The sequence below is a fragment of the Panulirus ornatus genome, chromosome 22 (genome assembly GCF_036320965.1).
Source record: "Panulirus ornatus isolate Po-2019 chromosome 22, ASM3632096v1, whole genome shotgun sequence".
In the NCBI taxonomy this organism is placed as follows: Eukaryota; Metazoa; Arthropoda; class Malacostraca; order Decapoda; family Palinuridae; genus Panulirus; species Panulirus ornatus.
In genome coordinates, this window is record NC_092245.1 from 5820147 (window position 1) to 5841029 (window position 20883).

Below are 20883 nucleotides of genomic sequence, written 5' to 3' on the forward strand. Positions count from 1 at the left end.
CGCGAAATAGCACTAGGAAAGACAACAAAGGCCACATTCGTGCAAACTCAGTCTCTAGCTGTCATGTATAATGCATCGAAACCACAGCTCCCTTTCCACATCCTGGCCCCACAAAACTTTCCATGGTTTACCCCAGACGCTTCACGTGCCCTGGTTCAATCCATTGACAGCACGTCAACCCTGGTATACCACATTGTTCCAATTCACTCTATTCCTTGCACACCTTTCACCCTCCTGCATGTTCAGGACCCGATCACTCAAAATCATTTTCACTCCATCTTTCCACCTCCAATTTGGTCTCCCACTTCTCCTTGTTCCCTCCACCTCTGACACATATATCCTCTTGGTCAATCTTTCCTTACTCATTCTCTCCATGTGACTGTGACTGAACCATTTCAAAACACCCTCTTCTGCTCTCACAACCACAATCTTTATATTACCACACATCTCTCTTACCCTTTCATTACTTATTCTATCAAACCACCTCACACCACATATTGTCCTCAAACATCTCATTTCCAACAAATCCACCCTCCTCCGCACAACTCTATCTATAACCCACACCTTGCAACTATACAACATTGTTGGAACCACTTTTCCTTCAAACATACCTATTTTTGCTTTCCGAGATAAGGTTCTCACCTTCCACACATTTTTCAACGCTCCCAGAACTTTCGCCCACTCCACCACCCTGTGACTCCTCTCCGCTTCCATGGTTTCATCCACAGCCAAATCCACTCCCAGATATCTATAATACTTCACTTCCTCCAGTTTTCCTCCATTTAAACTTACTTCCCAATTGACTTGTCCCTCAACCCTACTGTACCTAATAACCTTGCTCTTATTCACACTTACTCTCAGCTTTCTTCTTTCGCACACTTTACCAAACTAAGTCGCTGTATCAGCAGCGAACAACAACTGCCTCACTTCCCAAGCCCTCTCATCCACAACAGACTGCATACTTGCCCCTCTTCCCAAAACTCTTGCATTCACCTCCCTAACAACCCCATCCACAAACAAATTAAACAACCATGGAGACATCACACACCCCTGCCGCAAACAAACATTCACTGAGAACCAATCACTTTCCTCTCTTCCTACTCATACACATACCTTACATCCTTAATAAAAACTTTTCACTGCTTCAAGCAACTTTCCTCCCACACCATATATTCTTAATACTTTCCAAAGAGCATCTCTATCAACTCTACCATATGCCTTCTCCAGATCCATAAATGCTACATACAAATCCATTTGCTTTTCTAAGTATTTCTCACATACATTCTTCAGAGCAAACACACATCCTCTACCGCTTCTGTGAAACCACACTGCTCTTCCCCAATCTGATGCTCTGTACATGCCCTCACCCTCTCAATCAATATCCTCCCATATAATTTCCCAGGAATACTCAACAAACTTATACCTCTGTAATTTGAGCACTCACCTCTATCCCCTTTGCCTTTGTACAATGGCACTATGCATGCATTCCGCCAATCCTCAGGCACCTCACACCATGAGTCATACATACATTAAATATCCTTACCAACCAGTCAACAACAAAGTCACCCCTTTTTTTAATAATGTCCACTGCAATACCATCCAAACCTGCTGCCTTGCCAGCTTTCATCTTCCGCAAAGCTTTTACTACCTCTTCTCTGTTTACCAAATCATTCTCCCTAACCCTCTCACTTTGCACACCACCTCGACCATAACACCCTATATCTGCCACTGTATCATCTAACACATTCAACAAACCTTCAAAATACTCACTCCATCTCCTTCTCACATCACCACTATTTGTTATTATCTCCCCATTTGCCCCCCCCCCCCCCCCCCCCCCCCCCCCAACCAATGTTCCCATTTGTTCTCTTGTCTTACACACTTTATTTACCTCCTTCCACAACATCTTTTTATTCTCCCTAAAATTTAATGATACTCTCTCGTCCCAACTCTAATTTGCCCTCTTTTTCACCTCTTGCACCTTTCTCTTGACCTCTTGTCTCTTTCTTTTATACATCTCCTACTCATTTGCACTATTTCCCTGCAAAAATCATCCAAATGCCTCTCTCTTCTCGTTTACTAATAATCTTACTTCTCCATCCCACCAATCACTAACCTTTCTAATCTGCCCACCTCCCACACTTCTCATGCCACAAGCATCTTTTGCGCAAGCCATCACTGCTTCCCTAAATACATCCCATTCCTCCCCAACTCCCCGTAAGCCCTTTGCTCTCACCTTTTTCCATTCTGCACTCAGTCTCTCCTGGTACTTCCTCACACAATTCTCCTTCCCAAGCTCACTCACTCTCACCACTATCTTCATCCCAACATTATCTCTTCTTTTCTGAAAACCTCTATAAATCTTCACCTTCTCCCCCACAAAATAATGATCAGACATCCCTCAACAGTTGCACCTCACAGCACATTAACATCCAAAATCTCTCTCACGTGCCTATCAATTAACATGTAATCCAATAACGCTCTCTGGCCATCTCTCCTACTTACATCCGTATATTTATGTACACCTCTCTTTTTAAACCAGGTATTCCCAATCACCTGTCCTTTTTCAGCACACAAATCTACAAGCTCTTCACCATTTCCATTTACAACACTGAACACCCCATGTACACCAATTATTCCCTCAACTGCCACATTACTCACCTTTACATTCAAATCACCCATCACTATATCCCAGTCTCGTGCATCAAAACTGCTAACACACTCACTCAGCTGCTTCCAAAACACTTGCCTCTCATGATCTTTCTTCTCATGCCTAGGTGCATAGGCACCAATAATTACCCCCTCTCTCTCTTCATCCACTTTCAGTTTTACCCATATCAATCTAGTTTACTTTCTTACACTCTGTCACATACTCCCACCACTCCTGTTTCTGGAGTAGTGCTACTCATTCCTTTCTCTTGTCCTCTTACCAACCCCTGACTTTACTCCCACAACATTCCCAAACCACTCTTCCCCTTTACTCTTGAGCTTCGTTTCACTCACAGCCAAAACATCCAGGTTCCTTTCCTCAAACATACTACATATCTCTCCTTTTTTTCTCATCTTAGTTACATCCACACACATTTAGACACCCCAATCTAAGCCTTCGAGGAGGATGAGCATTCTGTGCATGACTCCTTTTGTTTCCCCTTTTAGAAAGTTAAAATACAAGGAAGGGAGGGTTTTTAGCCCCCCCACTCCCATACCCTTTAGTCGCCTTCTACGACACGTGGGGAATGCGTGGGAAGTATTCTTTCTCCCCTATCCCCAGGGATTCCCTATCCTCTCTCTCTTTCCCGGGGATAGGGAGAAAGAATATTTTCCACACATTCCTCATGTGTCGTAAAAGGGACTAAAGGGGAGGGGACGGGGGCCCCCCCCCTAAAACCCCCCTTTTTCCTTGTTTTTAATTTTCAAAAGGGAAAATCTCAACGTAACATATATATACACCACACAGACTATACTATATACACATGTACAAATTCATATCTCCCTTATTCATTTCCATCGCCACCCCCCACACAAAATAACAACCTCCCCCCCCACAGTGTGCGAGGTAGCGCTAAGAAAAGACAAAAAAGGGCCACTTTCATTCACACCATCCTAGCTGTCATGTAATAATGCCCCAAAAAAAAAACCACAGTTCCCTTTCCACATCCAGGCCCCCAGAATTTTTCCATGTTTACCCCGATGCTTCATATGCCCTGGTTCATCCACAACGACATCGACCCCCGTAAACACATCTTTAAAATTCACTCTATTCCTTGCACCCTTCCACCCCCTGCATTTCAGCCCCAATCACTCAAAATCTTTTTCACTCCACTTTCCACCTCCAATTTGGTCTCCCACTTTCCCTGTTTTTCCTACCCTAACTATATCCTCTGGGGAAAAAATTTTATATTTTTCCAGTGACCAAACATTTTAAAACACCCTCTTCTGCTCTTCCCAACCACATTTTTAAAAAAATTACCACACTCTCTCCTTTTCCCTATTATTACTTACTCATCAAACCACCTCACACCCATATTTCCTCAAAAATCTATTTCCGCACATCCACCCCCTCCCACATCTCTATCCCTACCCAAGCCTCCAACCCCAAACATTGTTGGAACCACTATTTCCCCAAACAACCCATTTTTGCTTTCCGAGATAATTTTCTCCACTTCCACACATTCTTCAATGCTCCCAGAACTTTCATCCCCTTTCCCCCCACCCCAGATTTACTTTTCTTCCCTGTTCCATCCCTCCCAAACCACTCCCAGATAACTAAAACACTTTACTTCCTCCAGTTTTTCTCCATTCAAACTTACCTCCCAATTTACTCTCAGTTTTCTTCTTTCACACACTTTACCAAACTCAGTCACCAGCTTCTGCGCCGGGGGGGAGGGTTGCTATTTCATGTGTGGCAGAGTGGTGATGGGAATGCATAAAGGCAGCAAGTATGGATATGTACATATGTATATATGTGTATGTATATAAGCACTGAAATGTATATGTATGTATATGTACGTGTGTGGGTGTTTATGTATATACGAGTGTATGTGGGAGGGCTGGGCTATTCCTATTCCTCATCTGTTTCCTTGCACTACCTCGCTAATGCAGGAGACGGCAGTTAAGTATAATAAATATATAAATATAAAATGAAAATTGACAAAAGAAAAAAAAATACACTCATGGCTGGAGTTAATTCCAGATTAACCTATAATGCACATAGCACTAGCCCTGGCATTCTGTCAAAATTTTGTCATCAATACTTTTTGGTATGTATTCCTCCTTGCTCCCTCCAATTACATCTCTATCAGTCTCCCTTCTCATTGCATATGCATGAACCATTTAAACAAAGCTTGGTAAACCCCCTTCATAATACTATGCTCACTTCCACACCTCTCTCTGACATTTCTCACAGGATAAGCCTACTTCATGCCCTATCTCATCCACAGGAAACTTTATTTCCGTTACATCCCCCTTCTTACTTTGAATGCATTCACATCCATACAACAGTATTGGGATCAGTACATCTTCAATGCTCTTACTGAGAATGACCTTTCCTTCTATACACACACTTCAATTGGCCAAGGACCTTTACTCCTTCTTTTACCCTGTGACTTATTTCAGCCATATCTACTTTGTATATAGTTTGCATAGCACCTTTCACAAGCCACCTTGGGAAATCATATCATAAGCTTTCTCCAGATCCATAAATGCAACAACAACATACAACAACATTCACCCTCTTCAAGTATTCATGATATTTTAAATATCATACATGTTCTCACTGTATTTATGTTCCTTGTTGGATTATCTTCCTATGAATACCTAAATGAGTTTTAACCAGAATGGCCAGGCAAGCGTGAAACACTTATCACATGTCTTACATGTGAAGAACAGTCTTACACATCAAGCATGGTTAGATCGAGTAAGTAATGAAAGGGTAGGAGAGGAGTGTGGAAATAAAAAGTGTGTGGTTGAGAGAGCAGAAGAGGGTGTGTTGAAATGGTTTGGACATATGGAGAGAATGAGTGAGGAAAGATTGACAAAAAGGACATAAGTGTCAGAGGTGGAGGGAACAAGGAGAAGTGGGAGACCAAATTGGAGGTGGAGGGATGGAGTGAAAAAGATTTTGAGTGATTGGGACCTAAACATACTGGAGGGTGAGAGGCTTGCAAGGAATAGAGTGAACTGGAACGATGTGGAATACCAGGGTACACGTGCAGTCAATGGACTGAACCAGGGCAAGTGAAACATCTGGGGTAAACCATGGAAAGGTCTGTGGGGCCTGGATGTGGATAGGGAGCTGTGATTTCGGTGCATTACATGACAGCTAGAGCTGAGAGTGAATGAATGTGGCCTTTTTCGTCTGTTTTCCTGGCACTACCTAGCTGGGGGTAGCGATGCTGTTTCCTGTGAGGCAGGGTAGCACCAGGAATGTAGTAAGGCACGCAAGAATGAATTTGTACATGTGTATATGTCTGTGTATGTATGTGTATATGTATATGTTGATATGTATATGTATGTATATGTGCATGCATAGGCATTCATGTATATATACATATCTGTATATGAGGGGATGGGCCATTCTTCGTCTGTTTCCTGGCGCTACCTCACAGATGCAGGAAACAGCGATTAAGTAAAATGAATAAATAAATATATAAATAACATCAGGCAAGATGTGTGATGAATGCTTTGCTCTAGTCCTGCCATTCTGACTAAATCTCATTGTAGGTACTCAAAGGCAGGTAGTCTATCAAGGAACATACATGCAGAGAGCATGTATACCAGAATTATCTTGAACACATTTAGTGGGTGTTTAATTTTCTCTATACTGGTGGTTCCAAAAAAAAATGTTATCAATCTTAAAGACCCTGGCAAGTGATAAGTCTAAAAGCTTGAAATAACTACCCTACCTACCTCTTTGTCCTCCTCAAACATCTTCAAAACAAACACCTGGTCCATAAATATTCTTCTGAAAACATGTTCCTCCCCAATCACCACTCTTCCATGCATGTCACCAGATATGCAGAACAGGATATAGCTACATAATTTAAACATCCATTTTTAACTCTGTTCCTTACATAGATGGGCATTATGCAGTCCTCAAGCATCTCCCTTGTAGAATCACATTCTCCCTGAAGTTCATCAATATTCTCTCCAATCTCATTTGCCCATTTCAATCTTTACATAACATACATACATTCTATACTTTATAATTTTTACATGGAAAGTTATTTAATTGCTTTACATAAATTTCAAAATTTTTCCAAAATTTGTCAATATTACATTCAAACACAGAATGCTTATGTAATGAAGTTTATATATCATATATTATACTTTGTCGCTGTCTCCTACATTAGCGAGGTAGTAAAAGGAAACAGATGAAAGAATGGCCCAACCCACAAACATACACATGTATATACATACATGTCCACACACGCACGTATACATACCTATACATTTCAACGTATACATATATATACATACACAGGCGTATACACATGTCCATAATTCATATTTGCTGCCCTTATTCATTCCCGTCGCCACACATGAAATGACAAACCCCTCCCCCCACATGTGCGCGAAATAGCACTAGGAAAGACAACAAAGGCCACATTCGTGCAAACTCAGTCTCTAGCTGTCATGTATAATGCATCGAAACCACAGCTCCCTTTCCACATCCTGGCCCCACAAAACTTTCCATGGTTTACCCCAGACGCTTCACGTGCCCTGGTTCAATCCATTGACAGCACGTCAACCCTGGTATACCACATTGTTCCAATTCACTCTATTCCTTGCACACCTTTCACCCTCCTGCATGTTCAGGACCCGATCACTCAAAATCATTTTCACTCCATCTTTCCACCTCCAATTTGGTCTCCCACTTCTCCTTGTTCCCTCCACCTCTGACACATATATCCTCTTGGTCAATCTTTCCTTACTCATTCTCTCCATGTGACTGTGACTGAACCATTTCAAAACACCCTCTTCTGCTCTCACAACCACAATCTTTATATTACCACACATCTCTCTTACCCTTTCATTACTTATTCTATCAAACCACCTCACACCACATATTGTCCTCAAACATCTCATTTCCAACAAATCCACCCTCCTCCGCACAACTCTATCTATAACCCACACCTTGCAACTATACAACATTGTTGGAACCACTTTTCCTTCAAACATACCTATTTTTGCTTTCCGAGATAAGGTTCTCACCTTCCACACATTTTTCAACGCTCCCAGAACTTTCGCCCACTCCACCACCCTGTGACTCCTCTCCGCTTCCATGGTTTCATCCACAGCCAAATCCACTCCCAGATATCTATAATACTTCACTTCCTCCAGTTTTCCTCCATTTAAACTTACTTCCCAATTGACTTGTCCCTCAACCCTACTGTACCTAATAACCTTGCTCTTATTCACACTTACTCTCAGCTTTCTTCTTTCGCACACTTTACCAAACTAAGTCGCTGTATCAGCAGCGAACAACAACTGCCTCACTTCCCAAGCCCTCTCATCCACAACAGACTGCATACTTGCCCCTCTTCCCAAAACTCTTGCATTCACCTCCCTAACAACCCCATCCACAAACAAATTAAACAACCATGGAGACATCACACACCCCTGCCGCAAACAAACATTCACTGAGAACCAATCACTTTCCTCTCTTCCTACTCATACACATACCTTACATCCTTAATAAAAACTTTTCACTGCTTCAAGCAACTTTCCTCCCACACCATATATTCTTAATACTTTCCAAAGAGCATCTCTATCAACTCTACCATATGCCTTCTCCAGATCCATAAATGCTACATACAAATCCATTTGCTTTTCTAAGTATTTCTCACATACATTCTTCAGAGCAAACACACATCCTCTACCGCTTCTGTGAAACCACACTGCTCTTCCCCAATCTGATGCTCTGTACATGCCCTCACCCTCTCAATCAATATCCTCCCATATAATTTCCCAGGAATACTCAACAAACTTATACCTCTGTAATTTGAGCACTCACCTCTATCCCCTTTGCCTTTGTACAATGGCACTATGCATGCATTCCGCCAATCCTCAGGCACCTCACACCATGAGTCATACATACATTAAATATCCTTACCAACCAGTCAACAACAAAGTCACCCCTTTTTTTAATAATGTCCACTGCAATACCATCCAAACCTGCTGCCTTGCCAGCTTTCATCTTCCGCAAAGCTTTTACTACCTCTTCTCTGTTTACCAAATCATTCTCCCTAACCCTCTCACTTTGCACACCACCTCGACCATAACACCCTATATCTGCCACTGTATCATCTAACACATTCAACAAACCTTCAAAATACTCACTCCATCTCCTTCTCACATCACCACTATTTTTTATTATCTCCCCATTTGCCCCCCCCCCCCCCCCCCCCCCCCAACCAATGTTCCCATTTGTTCTCTTGTCTTACACACTTTATTTACCTCCTTCCACAACATCTTTTTATTCTCCCTAAAATTTAATGATACTCTCTCGTCCCAACTCTAATTTGCCCTCTTTTTCACCTCTTGCACCTTTCTCTTGACCTCTTGTCTCTTTCTTTTATACATCTCCTACTCATTTGCACTATTTCCCTGCAAAAATCATCCAAATGCCTCTCTCTTCTCGTTTACTAATAATCTTACTTCTCCATCCCACCAATCACTAACCTTTCTAATCTGCCCACCTCCCACACTTCTCATGCCACAAGCATCTTTTGCGCAAGCCATCACTGCTTCCCTAAATACATCCCATTCCTCCCCAACTCCCCGTAAGCCCTTTGCTCTCACCTTTTTCCATTCTGCACTCAGTCTCTCCTGGTACTTCCTCACACAATTCTCCTTCCCAAGCTCACTCACTCTCACCACTATCTTCATCCCAACATTATCTCTTCTTTTCTGAAAACCTCTATAAATCTTCACCTTCTCCCCCACAAAATAATGATCAGACATCCCTCAACAGTTGCACCTCACAGCACATTAACATCCAAAATCTCTCTCACGTGCCTATCAATTAACATGTAATCCAATAACGCTCTCTGGCCATCTCTCCTACTTACATCCGTATATTTATGTACACCTCTCTTTTTAAACCAGGTATTCCCAATCACCTGTCCTTTTTCAGCACACAAATCTACAAGCTCTTCACCATTTCCATTTACAACACTGAACACCCCATGTACACCAATTATTCCCTCAACTGCCACATTACTCACCTTTACATTCAAATCACCCATCACTATATCCCAGTCTCGTGCATCAAAACTGCTAACACACTCACTCAGCTGCTTCCAAAACACTTGCCTCTCATGATCTTTCTTCTCATGCCTAGGTGCATAGGCACCAATAATTACCCCCTCTCTCTCTTCATCCACTTTCAGTTTTACCCATATCAATCTAGTTTACTTTCTTACACTCTGTCACATACTCCCACCACTCCTGTTTCTGGAGTAGTGCTACTCATTCCTTTCTCTTGTCCTCTTACCAACCCCTGACTTTACTCCCACAACATTCCCAAACCACTCTTCCCCTTTACTCTTGAGCTTCGTTTCACTCACAGCCAAAACATCCAGGTTCCTTTCCTCAAACATACTACATATCTCTCCTTTTTTTCTCATCTTAGTTACATCCACACACATTTAGACACCCCAATCTAAGCCTTCGAGGAGGATGAGCATTCTGTGCATGACTCCTTTTGTTTCCCCTTTTAGAAAGTTAAAATACAAGGAAGGGAGGGTTTTTAGCCCCCCCACTCCCATACCCTTTAGTCGCCTTCTACGACACGTGGGGAATGCGTGGGAAGTATTCTTTCTCCCCTATCCCCAGGGATTCCCTATCCTCTCTCTCTTCTCTCTCTCTCTCTCTCTCTCTCTCTCTCTCTCTCTCTCTCTCTCTCTCTCTCTCTCTCTCTAGGTCTTGAAAATTTAGCAATAGCTGTTCTAAAGTTCAACAAACTTATACACAGTGAGAGAAAGGCCCTTAGCACCACTTTCATAATTACTATCCTCCAATGAGATTTATTCAACTGCAAACGAAAACTTAAAGACTTCAAGGCCTTACAAAAATTGCTACCCACAAATATGTTGTCTGAAAATGTACTCAAGTAAATCATGTAAAAACACTAAGTAAGGGGCCTCAAGTAAGTCTTAAGTTAACAAAGGCAACAAACAATTGGATGAAGCACAGATTTGCAGCCAGTGGCTAGATTTATAATCTGTACATATAAACTTTTTATCCCTGGGGATAGGGGAGAAAGAATATTTCCCACACATTCCTCACGTGTCGCAGAAGGTGACGAAAGGGGACGGGAGCGGGAGCTAGAAACCCTCCCCTCCTTGTATTCTAACTTTCTAAAAGGGAAAACAGAAGGAGTCATGCAGGGAATGCTCATCCAACTCAAAGGGCTCAGATTGGGGTGTCTAATGTTCTTATCTCAAGATGAGAAAAAAGGAGAGACAGGTAGTATGTTTGAGGAAAGGAACCTGGATGTTTTGGCTCTAAGTGAAACAAAGCTCAAAGGTAAAGGGGAAGAGTGGTTTGGGAATGTCTTGGGAGTAAAGTCAGGGGTTAGTGAGAGGACAAGAACAAGGGGAGGAGTAGCACTACTCCTGAAACAGGAGTGGTGGGAGTATGTGATAGAGTGTAAGAAAGTAAACTCTACATTGATATGGGTAAAACTGAAAGTGGATGGAGAGAGATGGGTGATTATTGGTGCATATGCACCTGGGCATGAGAAGAAAGATCACGAGAGGCAAGTGTTCTGGGAGCAGATGAGCGAGTGAGTTAGTACTTTTGATGCACGAGACCGGGTTATAGTCATTGGTGATTTGAATGCAAAAGTGAGTAATGTGGCAGTTGAGGGAATAATTGGTGTACATGGGGTGTTCAATGTTATAAATGGAAATGGTGAAGAGCTTGTAGATTCATGTGCTGAAAATGGATAGGTGATTGGGAATACCTGGTTTAAAAAGAGAGATATACATAAGTATATGTATGGTAAGGTTATTTAATGTATGTATGACTCATGGTGAGGTGCCTGAGGATTGGCGGAATGCTTGCATAGTGCCATTGTACAAAGGCAAAGCGGATAAAAGTGAGTGCTTATATTACAGAGGGTAAAAGTTTGTTCAGTATTCCTGGGATATTATATGGGAGGGTATTGATTGAGAGGGTGAAGGCATGTACAGAGCATCAGATTGCGGAAGAGCAGTGTGGTTTCAGAAGTGGTAGAGGATGTGTGGATCAGGTGTTTGCTTTGAAGAATGTATGTGAGAAATACTTAGAAAAGCAAATGGATTTGTATGTAGCATTTATGGATCTGGAGGAGGCATATGATAGAGTTGATAGAGATGCTCTGTGGAAGGTATTAAGAATATATGGTGTGGGGGGCAAGTTTTTAGAAGCAGTGAAAAGTTTTTATTGAAGATGTAAGGCATGTGTACAAGTAGGAAGAGAGGAAAGTGATTGGTTCTCAGTGAATGTTGGTTTGCGGCAAGGGTGCGTGATGTCTCCATCGTTGTTTAATTTGTTTATGGATGGGGTTGTTAGGGAGGTGAATGCAAGAGATTTGGAAAGAGGGGCAAGGATGCAGTCTGTTGTGGATGAGAGAGCTTGGGAAGTGAGTCATTAGTTGTTCACTGATGATACAGCGCTGGTGGTCGATTCGGGTGAGAAACTGTAGAAGCTGGTGACTGAGTTTGGTAAACTGTGTGAAAGAAGAAAGCTGAGAGTACATGTGAATAAGAGCAAGGTTATTAGGTAAAGTAGGGTTGAGGGATAAGTCAATTGGGAGGTAAGTTTGAATGGAGAAAAACTGGAGGAAGTGAAGTGTTTTAGTTATCTGGGAGTGGATTTGGCAGCAGATGGAACAATGGAAGCAGAAGTGAATCATAGGGTGGTGGAGGGGGCGAAAGTTCTGGGAGCCTTGAAAAATGTGTGGAAGGTGAGAACGCTATTTTGAAAAGCAAAAATGGGTATGTTTGAAAGGAACAGTGGTTCTAACAATGTTATATAGTTGTGAGGCATGGGCTATAGACAGAGTTGTGCGGAGGAGAGTGGATGCGCTGGAAATGAGATGTTTGAGGACAATATGTGGTGTGAGGTGGTTTGATCGAGTAAGTAATGAAAGGGTAACAAAGATGTGCGGTAATAAAAAGAGTGTGGTTGAGAGAGCAGAAGAGGGTGTTTTGAAATGGTTTGGTCACATGGAGTGAATAAGTGAGGAAAGATTGACAAAGAGGATATATGTGTCAGAGGTGGAGGGAATGAGGAGAATTGGGAGACCAAATTGGAGGTGGAAAGATGGAGTGAAAAAGATTTTAAGTGATCGGGGCCTGAACATGCAGGAGGGTGAAAGGTGTGCAAGGAATAGAGTGAATTGGAACAATGTGGTATAATGGGATCAACGTGCTGTCAATGGATTGAACCAGGGCATGTGAAGCATCTGGGGTAAACCATGAAAAGTTTTGTGGGGCCTGGATGTGTAAAGGGAGCTGTGGTTTTGGTGCATTATACATGACAGTGAGAGACTGAGTGTGAACGAATGTGGCCTTTGCTTTCTTTTACCAGCACTACCTCGCGCACATGCAGGGGGAGGGGGCTGTCATTTCATGTGTGGCGGGGTGGCGACAGGGAATGAATATGGGCAGACAGTATGAATTATGTACATGTGTATATATGTATATGTCTGTGTGTATATATATATGTATGTATACGTTGAGATGTATAGGTATGTATATGTGCGCGTGTGGAAGTGTATGTATATACATGTGTATGTGTTTGGGTGGGGCCATTCTTTCGTCTGTTTCCTTGCGCTACCTCTGACATGGGAGACAGTGACAAAGTATAATGAATAAATAAATAAGAAAATATATAAACTTTTATCTCTAATTGGAGTCTTACCATATGCTGATACTCTGCATTCTGTACAATGTCTGTGGTCTACCTGGTCTACCTGCAGTCCTACATAGAAGCAAGTTTGATCTCTTGCTAGAAGAATATTGGAGCAAAACCATTTACTCCTACAATGGCAATAATTCTCTGAAAAAAAGGGAATAAAAAATGCTAAAAGAGTACTTCACAAACCTGAATTTTTCTTGCTACACCCTCAAGCTGGGTCTGTTCAAGTCTCATTCTTTGTCCAATTCGAAGTGGGGTGGTACTTCCATCTGGATGTACACGTAAAGCACCACGGGCAACATCACCACTACCCGATACATACAACATTTGCACTGCTACACGAAACTGCTTCAGCTCTAGCAGACCAACCCACGTCACATCACATCTCTGAAAAAAGTGATGAATATCCTTGAAGTATTCTGAAAATACACAATATTCAGTCTGAACCTTTGAAGAAGGGTGAAACCCTTTTGTTCCATTAACTTTTCCTTTGTAAGTACCAATCTTTTAAAACACTGATATTTCAATTTTTCCCTGGGGATAGGGGATTAAGAATACTTCCCACGTATTCCCTGCGTGTCGTAGAAGGCGACTAATAGGGGAGGGAGCAGGGGGCTGGAAATCCTCACCTCTCATTTTTTTTTTTAATTTTCCAAAAGAAGGAACAGAGGGGGCCAGGTGAGGATATTCCAAAAAAGGCCCAGTCCTCTGTTCTTAACGCTACCTCGCTAACGCGGGAAATGGCAAATAGTTTAAAAGAAAGAAGAAAATTTCAATTTTCATTCCCAATTTATAAAAATTACCCAAACCCTTCAAACTCTCCCCATATAATCCTATTCGACAACCTGAAAACTCTTTTCTTACATAAACCCACACTATGCTCATTTGTAATGACACTCATCATCTTTATAAAGACACTTAAACTTCTTTTAAAGTATCTCAAATGGTCAGATGAGCTCATGAAAACAAAACCACTTGTATACAACACCCACCATCCACTTTCAGGTCTTCTATAATCTTACTTCTCTATCTACAGTACGAATCAAAACCATCAAAAATAAAATATAGATAAAGACACTAACCTACCACCATTTCAAACTTCTCAACATTGACACCTTTCCCTTTGTAATCATATACATAGTAAGTATCCCTTATCTGAAATGCCTAGGACCATAAGTATTTCAGATTTTGATATTCTTTATTTATTTTGGAATACTTGCATGTACATAATAAATTATGGAAAACAGGATGGTATGAAAACAAATGGGTTAGAGATGGGATATACCTCAACTTTTTAACAGCTCAACGATCTTCTATAGGAAATACTAGTTCCAGCATTCCGAGGGACCATATTCCTCAGCAAGTGATGGTCACTAGGTCGAACACCTCAGTGTGTCATTCACTGATTGGATTGCTTATTCTGCTATTTCCACTTGTTCACAACGATCTTTGCTGCTTTACATGACCAGCAGATGAACCCAGTCCTTGTGTTAATGTTGACTTTGTCGCCATGTAAGCCACTTCTAATGTCTTTTTCATTTGTTTGCTTAGTCCCTCATGCAGTTTTCTCACTTTGTCCCACTACACAGATTTGCAGTGACGAGTTCCACTCTGTTTACATCTGGCTAAGACTTGCACAAACAATGTAAACAAAGTGGAACTCATCGCAGCAAATCCATGTAGTGGGATGAGGTGAGGATACTGCATGAGGGCCTATGTAAACAAATAAGAAAGACATTAGAAGCAGCTTACATCACTACCAAAGACAACAGTAACACAAGGTCTGGGTTCATCTGCTGGTCACTTCAGGAAGAAGAGAACGCAGTGAATGAGTGGAGGTAGCAGGACAAGCGATCCGATCAGAAAGCAACACACCAAGGAATCTGACCAGGTGACCATCACTTGCTGGGGAATATAGTTCTCCCAAAAGCTGGAATCAGTATCTCTTAAGGAAGACTGTTAAACAGTCGAAACATTGAGGTATGTCTCAGCTCTAACCAGTTTGTTTTTATACCATCCTGTTTTCCACATTTGTCATGATGGATAATAGATAATATATTGGGATGGGACCCAAATCTTAACACAAAAGCCACTTATGTTTCATATACACCTTATACACATAGCCTGAAGGTAATTCATACAATATTTATAATGATTTTGAGCAAGAAACAAAGTTTGTGTAACACTGAGCCATAAGAAAGCTCAGGCATCACTAACTCAGCTTTTTTAAATGGCTTTTCCAAAAGTTTTCTCCAGAGTTATCTGCTTCATTAACAATGGTTTTTGTCTCAGTAGTTTCTCTTTGATTTTATTAAATGACATGATTTCTTGATCTATTATGAATGCACGCTGCTCTAGTCCTTCAATAAGTCAATCACACATTCTTACCATGTTGTCTATAGGCACTTTTTCTGCTGGGTTAACAAAGTCAGCTTCAATGTCTCTTATCATGATCACCTTGATTTAGAAACATTTCAACTATTTTACTATCAGTCAGTGAGTGAACAACTGGAGCCTCATTATCTCCAGACCTTTTTGACATTTTCAACAATATCTTTGGACCACAGAGAAGAGAAAAAGCAAAAAACAGTGAGTAATGCAGGTAAGTCTGGCAGTGATGATGGTTTGTAACAAACTGGAGCCAACAGAGATTCAGAGCCCAGCATGGGCAAGTGAGGTCAGGTGTGGAATTTTCCACTTGAAATTTCATGGTTGCTGCTCAAAAAATTACAGATTTTGGAGCATTTCTGATTTTCAGAGTTGGGATGCTCAACCTGTACTCATATACATAATACTCATATACATAACTTTCATTTCACAATCTGGATATACTACATTAGGAGCGCTTGTGTACTGTCTCACCCACTTCATCTTACTCTCTGGTTAACTGATCAATCAAAAGTCCTAACATGTCTCATTTCACTTTCAGCTTTCATCTTATCCATGATAAGACCTTAGATTAACAGAATATCAAAAGTTTATTATGTGAAACCAAGGAAGCCTTGTAATCTATGGCAGGTAGCATGTGTACCCTTTAACAAAGAGTAAAAATCTTACTGAATAATATCAATTATTTGGAGATACTCTTTCCTTTATCCACCTGCCCCTTCTGTCATAGCAAGGCTGCAATAGAAACAAACAAACAACCACATAATTTCCATATATCTACCCACTACTTGTCATGTAAATGTACTAATATCAAAGCGTAACATCCACAGCCATGCCCCACAGAGTACTTCATGGGTTTGCCTTGACAGCTTTATAGTTCAGCCCAAGACCTGTAAGTCCCTCACCATACACTACATACAACAAATTCACCATCCCATGCACATAACACACTTTCCTGAATGTTCAGGCCCTGTTACCCCTGAGCTTCATTTACTCCATCCTTCCATCTCCACATAAAAGTTAATGATTTTTTTCCAATGGCTCTCCAATCACAGAAAAAAGTCCACATCAAGGCTGGTCCTTAAGTGAAATAAGAGAGAATTATGAAATGGAAAAGGAAAAGACAAGGGAAAGTATTAAGAATTTTGGAGGTAATGCAAAACCTGTCTTTTAAAATGAGCCTGGTCATAGTTATTGGGAAAGACATGAGCAGCTAGAGAGTTCTAAAGCTCTAACACATAGCGAAAGTAGTTGTCAAAATGGCCCATCCTTGAGTTGCTGATGACAACGCAGTAATCATGTGGCGCAGCAGCTTGCCAAATATTGCATGGTTTAGCTAGTGGTGTAGGCAAACAAGCAGCCAGCTCTCAGGAGCAAAAACCAAAGTAATACCTGTAAAAGAGGGAAAGCGAACCAACATTGCTGTGTGCAGCAAGAGAGTTAAGTTTATAGGTTAGCCTGAGACAATTTATAAATCGAACCTCTTTCTACTCAACTCTGTCAGGTAAGGATGCACAGCTAGAACCACCCCAGATGTGAGTGACAGCAGTACTCCATACAAGGATGAATCAATCCTTTGTATAAAGGGAGCAACTGTTCAGAAGAAAAGAAGCTTCAACATCTCAAGAGGACACCCAGTTTCTTAGAGGCAAACTCTGCTATTCTTGTGATGGCATTTTCAAGAAAGAGTTACAGTAATACCAAGTATGTTCACTGATTCAAGGTAGAGTACAAGCCTTAAATAAAATGAAAGAGAATAAAATGGCAGGTCCAAATGAGTTTCATCTGAGGAAAGGAAGAAAAAAAGGGAGATAGAACCTTAAGTGCTCTTCTGAACATCAGTTTTTAATCAACATGGCAGAGGCAAATAACATGACCCAATCATGGCCATCTCAGAAGAAAGAGAAGAGTAAAAGAGAAAGAAAGCAGAAATCATGCAGGGCCCTGTATGTGTTTGAAGACCTGACCTGACTCTTATTAGAAGAAAGGTTATTTGACGAGGAATACACGAGAAGGAAAAAATTCCACTGCTTTGTTGTTCGAGGGAAGAAGGCATCTTAACAGTCAATCCTTAAGTGGCACTGTCTCCACAATGATGCAGGCATCAGCAGCCAAACACATGCCATGGATCCAACATTATGGTTGGGGATCCAAGCAGACAGTCCACAAAAGAACAATACCCAAAACAATACCTTAAAAATAGAGAGAAAGAGGCAACATCATGACATACAAAAAGGAAAGGCTGAAAAATGGTGGTTATAGGAGAATTAATGAGAATGAATTTAGGCTCTTAATTTCACTCTAGAGAGATGGAGGATGAGTCATTCCAGATGTGTGAAAAGTATTTCATACTTGGGCAAATCAAACCTGTCATTATGAGACAGCTGCTCAACAAAAGTAATTAAAGCACCTGTACATCACTCCTAGATTTTGGTAAGCAGACTTTGTAATGTTAATTATGTTGGGTTTCCAGGACAAAGTGGTAGATATCATTAGGCCCAACATGTTTATATTATCACAGGGTTGAATTGTGGTGTTTTCAAATTGATCAGTGGGAAACACAATGATTATAAGACAAAGATATTGCATTTTAGCACTATCAAATTTTACAAGGTTACTGCTTCCCTAATCTGAAATGCTACACAGGTCTGAACTGAGAGAGGAAATATCATCAAAATGAGAAAGTGAACAAATATCAAAGGAAGTAGGACAGGAAAAGAGCACTGAAGTATGTAAAGTGGAATCATCAGCATAAGAGTGCAAAGGATTGTAAGCAGAAGAGATATGATCATTTATTGAAAAAGACAGTAGGTTGCAGGATAAAATCCTGAGGAACACCACCATTGACAGGACATGAGAGCGAAGGTGTTCCGACTTTTACTGCGATGGAATAGCCAGGGATAAAACTATGCACTGGAAACGAGAGAAAAACAGTGAAACTGAAGGAAGGGAGTTTAGACAGCAAAGGCATATGCCATACTCTGTCATATGATTTTGAGATGTAAAGGGCTACAACAAAAATTTCACCAAAATCCCTGAGAAAAGGCTCAGAGGTAAATCAGATAAGAAAGAAGATAATAAGTAGACCTAATGCCATAAAATCCATTCTGATAGTCTGCACAAAGGGAATGGGATTCTAAGTTTCTGAGAAAGTAAGAGTTTAGGAGATTTTCAAAAGACTTTAGAAATAACAGCAGAGAGCAATGGGGTGATCGTTGAATGTGTCAGAGTGGTCTCCTTTTTCGGGATGAGGTGAACCTAGATGTGCTTCCAAGCAGTTGTTTAAGAGGTGAAATAAGCAGGTAAGGACTGGTTCTAACTCAAGCCACACTCCCTTGAAATATAAGGGAGGTATACCATCTGAGCCACACACACACTGTCCACTCGGAACTGAGAGAGTATCAGAGAAGACTCTGAACAAGGAGAAGGAAAAGGTTCAGGAGGAGGAGCTGGAGATATAGTATTAGAATTTGAATCAACCAATGTTGAGTTAAGGGAAAACAAGGTACCATCAAGGGCAGCTCTATCAGTTGGAGAGTTAGCAAAAGAGATCAGGTATAAAAGAGGACAAAGCAGTGAATTACAGATGAATTACATTTCCTTTTAACAAAATTAAGCCTGGCTCTTTGAAGAAAAGTTTTTCAATAATTGAGCAGAAACAAAAGTAGTGTGTTTCTGGAGAAGACAAAGATGTCAGAGGTGGAGGGAACAAGGAGAAGCATGAGACCAAATTGGAGGTGGAAGGATGGAGTGAAAAAGATTTTGAGTGATCAGGGCCTGAACATACTGGAGGGTGAAACGAGGGCAAGGAATAGAGTGAATTGGAGCGATGTGGTATACCGGGGTTGACGTGCTGTCAGTGGATTGAATCAGGGCATGTGAAGCGTCTGGGTTAAACCATGGAAAGCTGTGTAGGTATGTATATTTGCGTGTGTGGACGTATGTATATACATGTGTATGGGGGTGGGTTGGGCCATTTCTTTCGTCTGTTTCCTTGCGCTATCTCGCAAACGCGGGAGACAGCGGCAAAAAAAAAAAAAAACAGAAGAGGTAGTAAAAGCTTTGCAGAAGATGAAAGCCAGCAAGGCAGCAGGTTTGGATGGTATTGCAGTGGAATTTATTAAAAAAGGGGGTGACTGTATTGTTGACTGGTTGGTAAGTTTATTTAATGTATGTATGATTCATGGTGAGGTGCCTGAGGATTGGCAGAATGCTTGCATAGTGCCACTGTACAAAGGCAAAGGGGATAAGAGTGAGTGCTCAAATTACAGAGGTATAAGTTGATAGAGTTGATAGAGATGCTCTGTGGAAGGTATTAAGAATATATGGTGTGGGAGCCAGGTTGTTAGAAGCAGTGAAAAGTTTTTATCGAGGATGTAAGGCATGTGTACATGTAGGAAGAGAGGAAAGTGATTGGTTCTCAGTGAATGTAGGTTTGCAGCAGGGGTGTGTGATGTCTCCATGGTTGTTTAATTTGTTTATGGATGGGGTTGTTAGGGAGGTGAATGCAAGAGTTTTGGAAATAGGGGCAAGTATGAAGTCTGTTGGGGATGAGAGAGCTTGGGAAGTGAATTGTAAGATGTATTATACAAACACTAAGTAATAAAATCCGTGAGGAAATTCAAGCAATAATAACCAATCAAAGCAGCCAGCTGTGAGGGTCCATAAAAGAGGAACAAGAATGAATGGGGAAGGGGAAGAAGGAGTTATGGTACTTATTCCTCAGCCCACCTTTCCACCACCCACCACATTCATACTAACTATAAATGTACTGGATTCCACGTCAAAGATAAAAAGACTTAACATAATTAGGTTCGGTACGGTAGAGATGTTTCCAGAAAAAAAAGGCTTAAATATCTTGTTTTTCTTCTGTATGTACTAAATGTAAGGTCAGCTTGTACAACATAAAATACTCCAATCATATTAAGTTGGCAAATAAGCTCCATCCCCTTTCACTTGATTGCTTGGTTGGAATTTTCAATACTCTATCAATTTACAACTTATTACTTCAGCAGTATTTTCTCAGGTTAAACTGCTCACTGAAATAGGAACTTTTCTTTATTCTACCTATCTACCTATATCATC

The 20883-nt window shown here is 41.1% G+C and overlaps 1 protein-coding gene across 4 annotated transcripts in view; it reads right to left on the reverse strand.

Moving 5' to 3' along the window:
- Window positions 1-20883, reverse strand: part of LOC139756512 (uncharacterized) — a 650205-nt gene that overhangs the window by 67614 nt on the left and 561708 nt on the right. For all 4 annotated transcript variants that reach the window (XM_071675967.1, XM_071675968.1, XM_071675969.1 and 1 more), the window contains one exon: window positions 13597-13797. In XM_071675967.1, coding sequence (XP_071532068.1) covers window positions 13597-13797 — 201 coding nt within the window. The remainder of the gene's footprint in view (window positions 1-13596; window positions 13798-20883) is intronic.